Source organism: Humulus lupulus, chromosome 3 (assembly GCF_963169125.1).
Source record: "Humulus lupulus chromosome 3, drHumLupu1.1, whole genome shotgun sequence".
In the NCBI taxonomy this organism is placed as follows: domain Eukaryota; kingdom Viridiplantae; phylum Streptophyta; class Magnoliopsida; order Rosales; family Cannabaceae; genus Humulus; species Humulus lupulus.
In genome coordinates, this window is record NC_084795.1 from 33572130 (window position 1) to 33578624 (window position 6495).

The 6495-nt window shown below is 34.5% G+C and overlaps 1 protein-coding gene across 1 annotated transcript; it reads right to left on the reverse strand.

Annotated features, from left to right (window-relative positions):
- Window positions 1-797: 797 nt before the first annotated feature.
- LOC133822489 (uncharacterized) lies at window positions 798-3473 on the reverse strand. The gene is made up of 7 exons (XM_062254839.1): window positions 3191-3473; window positions 2912-3083; window positions 2627-2676; window positions 2227-2527; window positions 1821-2009; window positions 1550-1732; window positions 798-1346 (listed from the first exon to the last, which is right to left on the reverse strand). Exons 1-7 carry the CDS (start codon window positions 3370-3372, stop codon window positions 1101-1103), a joined length of 1323 nt encoding a protein of 440 aa, XP_062110823.1. The 5' UTR covers window positions 3373-3473; the 3' UTR covers window positions 798-1100.
- Window positions 3474-6495: the final 3022 nt, after the last annotated feature.

A 6495-nucleotide genomic window follows, 5' to 3' on the forward strand; every position in this document is an offset into this window, starting at 1 on the left:
CTAATCAAATTAGTCTTGGTTTTGAACGATAAGGAGAGCTGCTGATACCTCAAATAAACCACCTTTAGTTAATGATAAATCATGATACTAAACACTACGGGGTTGTTTGGTATAAGGAGTTCACAATTTTCATATTATTGGAAAAGTTGAAGAGGGTAATCTGATAGTCTGAAAACTTACATCATTGTGTTTGGTTGTGCACTGTAATCTTATCTGTGATTCCTGGGAATATCACTTTCTGTGTTTGGTTGTGTATAAGAAGTTGTTAAATTTTCATATTTTCATAAAATTAATATAATAATATATTTCATCAAAATAATTTTACTCGTAAAATATTTAACAAAATTAAAAATACACATCTATTGAAAACTAGAATCAAGTATAATTTTTAAAATTACAAAAATACTCTTATTTTATTTTAAACTAAAGTAATGATATAAAAACTATACAAACAAATATTATTTATCATTTTATAGTTTGATATATGTATAATTTATTTTTATACTATAAACTTCAAAAATAAAATAAGTCATTAATTAAAAATTTATTGGTTTAAAAATTTTTTTAAAAAATAATAATAATAATTTTGAAGTGTTTCACATTCTTAGTACCTTGGAGTACAAATTCCCAGATTAGAAAAACTCAAACCCTGTACCAAACATCAAACATAGAAAAGTATTCAGATTCTCATTCTCAAATCCAGAATCCTGTATATCAAACGACCCCTGCAGGTATTGCTCAACTATTTACTATGCCGTGTCTGTATAGTTTACTTAAACCAATCTACAGTAGATAAATTGAGTAATTCCTCATCATCCATTTCCCTTTATTTGAAACTCACGAGAATGTAAATACTCAGATGCTAAATGAATACAAGCTTTATCCATCATCCTTACCAGGCCCCCGAGCAAGAGAAGGATGGGCAAACAAAGCAAACCCATCATAGATCATTAACATCATACACAACATTCAACTTAATTTACAACAAAACAAAATCCACGAGCTTTTATTAATTCTTCAAAAAGACCAAACAGGTAAAACTTCACGCCTTACAGGGCTCACTGTGAGAACCAACAATGTCAGTACATAAAACCTTCCAATTAGAGGCTAACCAGTTTAAGAGAGTTGGCCTTCTCTTGCAGTGTATCAAGCAGGCTGTCAAAACTTTTCTTGAAAGAGTCTACTCCTTCAACTTCAAGTTGATTACCAACATAGCTCCAATCAATTCCAAGCTTCTCGAGTGCACTGTATATACCCTCGGCCTCAGAGACATTAGCATCGATCGTCCTTGAAACGGCACCATGATCAATAAAAGCTTGAAGAGCCTGATCAGGCATGGTTGAAACCTACAAAAGAAAGAATAAAGTTCGACCAATCAAGCCTACATACCAGGAATTTCACTAATCCGAAAAACTAAACTAAATGATTTCTCAGCCTGTCTTGAAATAATGAAAATATCATACAAATATATATTTAGTGCCAAAGCCATCAACTTTGACCGACTATTTTATGGTGCAAGACATTAAATTTGAATGGTAAGGCAACTCACCGTATCAGGACCAATGAGAGGTGCAACATACAAAGTGTCAGGGTATGCAGGGTTCTTCACACTGGTTGAGGCCCACAGCAATCTCTGCTTCTTAGCACCTTTCTTTACCAAAGCCTCCCACCTTGGGCCAGAGAATTTCTTCTGGTAGAGTTTATAAGCTAAGGCGGCTTGAGCTACCGCAGCCTAAAATGTTATTTAGATAAGCAAATCTCTTCTACATTCTCAATTCTAATCAGAAGACATAATGACAAGTTTTATAAAAATAATTTACCTTTCCTCGAAGATCAAGGGCCTCTGGTGTTCCAATCTTCTCAAGCAACTTGTCAATAAGAGTGTCAACCCTACTGACAAAGAACGAAGCAACACTGGTTACTCTTGAGAGATCATTTAGCCCAGAAGCCTCAAGCCCATCCAAATAAGCATCGATAACTGCTTCATATCTAGCAATGGAAAATATAAGCTGCACAATCAAGGAAACAATGTCAAGCTGCTTTCAAATGATACTTGCAACATTACAAGTTACAACAACAAAAAATAGACAATGAAAGAAGCCTAAATTTTGGGTGATGTCACGGTAGCATAGAGGCTTATTGTACGATTAAAATAACATTGTGGTGCTAAGAATGATACAAATGCTCAAGCTACCAAGTCATATGACCCTAGCAAAGAGTACTTACAGTCACATTGACACTAATGCCATTAGAAATAACACTCTTAATTGAAGGGATGCAGGGAGCTGTGGCAGGAATTTTAATGTAGACATTGGGGCGGTCAACCACTTTATGTAACCATTTTGCAGCCTCTACGGTCCCCTCAGTGTCATCAGCGAGTCTTGGTGAAACTTCAACAGAAACATAGCCATCACCACCATCTGTTTCGTCATAAATTGGCTCGAAAAGTTTGCAGGCATCTTGGATGTCCTTCACCACAAGTTCCCAATATGCAGCTTCGATGTCTTTCCCAGCCTGTACAAGCTCCCTGCACAATCCATTAAAACAAGCTTTTAACAATCTAAAAACATTGGAAGCAATGTATATATATAACTAATATTAATACACCTTAATAATATTCATATACCTGAATTGGTCGTTGTAGGCATTAGAAGATGATATTGCTTTCTGGAAAATCTGTAATTAATAGATTATGAACAAGTTAGGTGGGGTTGCTTGAAACAAATAGATGAAAAAAAAAAAGAAATAGGGGGAACCCCCTCAGACAACATCCAATAAAGAATATAAAACAATTGGCGTTGACCCTTTTGTTTTCTGTACCGATTGCAAATAAAGAAGTGAGATTTGTGCATGCATGTTCCTAATCCTAAATGAAAACAGTAATGAAAGAAAGAAGTAAAATAATAAATACCGCTGGGTTGCTAGTGACACCCCTGACACCCATTTCAATAAGAGGAAGCAGATCGGTGACTGGTCGGCAGAGGTTATCGTACCAGGGACTCTGTCCTCCCTTTTGGTACAGATCATGAAGAACTGTTTTCTTTGAAGGAGTTCCATTACCATCGGATTGGGAACATCTGATGCTACAGTATCAAACAATCACAAAATATGTAAAAAAAAAAATTAATAAGAAGAAGAAAGAAAGCGAGAATCAACAGAGCCAGAGGTACTGTAAAAGATGAAAACTTACACAAAGGAAGCGTTGAGGCGCGAGTTGGTCGAAAGAGAAAGCTTAGAAGAAAGGGTGGCGTCAAAGTCGGTGAGAGGTCGTCTGAAAGCGATCAAATAGCTGGGGTGGGAAGATCTGGGCTTGAAGGAAGATGATAGAGAGGCAGCAGGAGATGGGTTGGAAAGCTTAGAAATGGTAGCCATGGCAGAAGGGTGGAGAAAGAAGAGGAGAACAGGGTTTGAGAGGGGGTTTGGTGAGGTCTTGCTCTAATGGTTTGTGAGAGAAATGAAGTTAATATAATAAAAGAGCAAGCTTTTTGAGGTTTGAAGACGCTGTTATAATATTTATTATAATTTTTATTATTATTAATATTATTATTATTATTATTATTATTATTATGATTATTGTTGTTGTTGTTGTTGTTTTATTTATTTATTTTAGGTGGCTTTAACCCTTGTACGTCCGTTACCAACTATGGTTTTTTTTTAAAATAAAAAGTGTTATTTTTTATTTAGTTGTTTATGTTTTGGTGGTGAATTTCAGGATAAAAGAGAGAAATTTAAGATTAAAAAAAAGATTAGTATTTAGCTGTCTTCAATACACAATTTTGAAAGTTAGGTGGCCTCTTTGTGCTTATTAACCTCTCTTACTTAATGCTGACGCCATTTTTCTAATTCTTATCATATTTTTTTTCTTCTCATTTTCATGATAACTATTATTTAAAATTATACAGTTTTTAATCATATTTTAAGATAAAACAGTTACATGTAATGTATAGTGGAAAAGTTAAGGGTGGGTGAATGGTAGATGTACTTTGATTATGTTTTGAGAAAGACATACAACCATATTAAAATATCACGATTCACATATATAATATGATAACAATTTCATTTAATTCATACAAACTTTACATATATATATATACGTAACTTTGTACACATCTAATGTCATGCCCACTTACTATTACAACAACAATATTTGAACTTTTCTTCTCTATATAGTGTCTATATTCACAAGTTAATGTCGAATTGTTTGGCTATTTGGTCAAAGTCAAAGCAGTCGGCTCCATTCTAAAGCTTTTGTTTAAAATCTTCATATCCATAGCGCTATATATAATTGAATGTGAATAATAGATAAACCCGCTCAAATATGTTTCACACGTGGATCGATGATAAGGATTGAGAAAAATATACAGTTATGGAAAAGAGTGCATTTAGCCCAAAAAACAGAGATTATTTATAACAACACTCCAATGATAGGCCAAACATTAGTAGGTGGTGGTGTGGTGACAGCCGTATTTGACGTTGCGATGACTAATTATAAAATTAGACTACAGCTTCCAGTAAAACATAAATAGATAGATTATATCAGTAAATTAAATTAAAAAAAAAACTAATATTGGGACAGTTTGAGGCCAAAACAAAAGGATTGATGATTGAGCGTTAAGGAAGGAAAGAGTGGTAAGTTTTTATTGATTATATTTATATAGTTTACTTACTATACTAGATTCTGTAAACATTATTCTTATATCCGACCCTTAACATAGCTCAAGGGTTAACTTAACCTGTTCTGTTAACCAATAAATATGCCCCTTCCAAACCAAGAATGAGAAAGTAGAATTTGGCATGTGCTCCCAACACAATCTTGAAACGAACTGCTATATTTGTCTTTGATATAATCAAAATGTTCATTTTTCTATTTCAATTTTGTCAAAAATACATCATGTAAGTGTAACGGTGTCTTTCTAGTATGTGATATGAGGAGAGAATTATTGGGTTTGGAATTAGAGGGGTTTGTGTTGACTGATATTTTGTAAGACAAGAGTTTTCATTTAGGTAGAGTTGAGTCTCTCATTGTCATCAAATACCTCATTGTCCAATCTAGTGTGCTCTTACTTTTTTATTCATTACTCATTCTCCATGATTCTCTCCTACGTATGTAATAGTCTCAATTTCTCAGTCTGTGCTATTATATATCAGTTGGCCGCATATTTAGCTGACTTGTATTTTTTGAAATAATATATCGTTTTAGGCATGTAAATGGGGCGGGTCTACCCCACCCTGCTTTGCAAATACTTTGCACCACCCCACCCGGATTAGTTTTTTGGAGCAGGGCGGGTCGCCTTGCTCTGGCTTAATCGGGGCGGGTCTGTCCCGTCTTATTTGCCCCATTTAACTTTATATTTTTATAAACATTCAATTATAATTTTAGAATTTTTCCTAAGTTTAAATATTATTTTTTATTGTGATCTTTATATTTTACACTTCGTATCAACTACACCATCAAATATTATATTTTGTTTTTTTATTTTAAAATTTACAAAATAAATACAAGAATAAGGATGAATTATTTAAAACATATTTTTCAATATTTATAATTCTTTCTAGTCTATATAGAATTAAGGATATTCTAAACCACATATAAAATGTCCATTTTATGTACTAAGTATATAAGTAGCATGAGAGAATTGGGTTAGAGTATAGAAAGAAAAGAAAAATCGAGGCGAGGCGGCGTCCCACCCCGAATCCGCCCCGTTTTTACCAAGACAAATATGCCCCGTCGGGTCGGGGTCCCGCCCCGCCCTGCCTCACCGCCCCATTTTGCTATGCCTATATCGTTTGATTAATTAAAGGGTTTGAGAAGTTACAATTTGGTAACTTACATCCATAATGTGTTTGTAGCTTATTTTGAATTTTGAATATGAATTGTAGCTTGTGGTGTTTGTAGCTTTGATTCACCTAAATAGATCATTTATAAAGTGTATAATGTGATAATATTTTATCTGAACTGACATAATTAAGTGTTGCTTACTCAGTGTCATTATCATATTACGATAACTGCATATTTATATGCATGGTATTATAATCAGGTCATAATGTGATGAACATAATATACCAGCATACTCGGGGCCCATGGACACGCTCTCAACTTCTTTCATCCAGCCCATTGGGCCAAGACATCTAACTCTCCCTCTTTTTATGTATCAAGGCCCACTAGCCCCATTTATGTTCATACAAAGGAAAGATACACACTAGCATATGGTGTGGTGGTGTGTGTATGGTTTAGAGAGAAATAGAAGATAGTAGTGTTCGTAGACACCCCTTGCTCCTCTTGTTGTTTTTGGCTTCTCTTGGTAGGTAGTATGGAGCCACAAATCACCCCATGAACGATGATATTGGAGGTAACTCTCCCTCTTTTTATGTATCAAGGCCAACTAGGCCCATTTATGTTCATACAAAAGAGAAATACAGCCTAGCATATGGTGTGGTGGTGTGTGTATGGTTTAAAGAGAAATAGAAGATAGTAGTGTTCATAGACAGCCCTTG

Excerpts from the sequence above, each read along its gene's own strand:
- LOC133822489 (XM_062254839.1), bottom strand. The coding sequence starts at position 3,372 with ATGGCTACCATTTCTAAGCTTTCCAACCCATCTCCTGCTGCCTCTCTA. Across the intron at positions 2,010-2,226 it reads GCATTAGTGTCAATGTGACT|CTTATATTTTCCATTGCTAG; the intron begins GTAAGTACTCTT and ends TTGATTGTGCAG. Across the intron at positions 1,733-1,820 it reads CCCTTGATCTTCGAGGAAAG|GCTGCGGTAGCTCAAGCCGC; the intron begins GTAAATTATTTT and ends ATAACATTTTAG.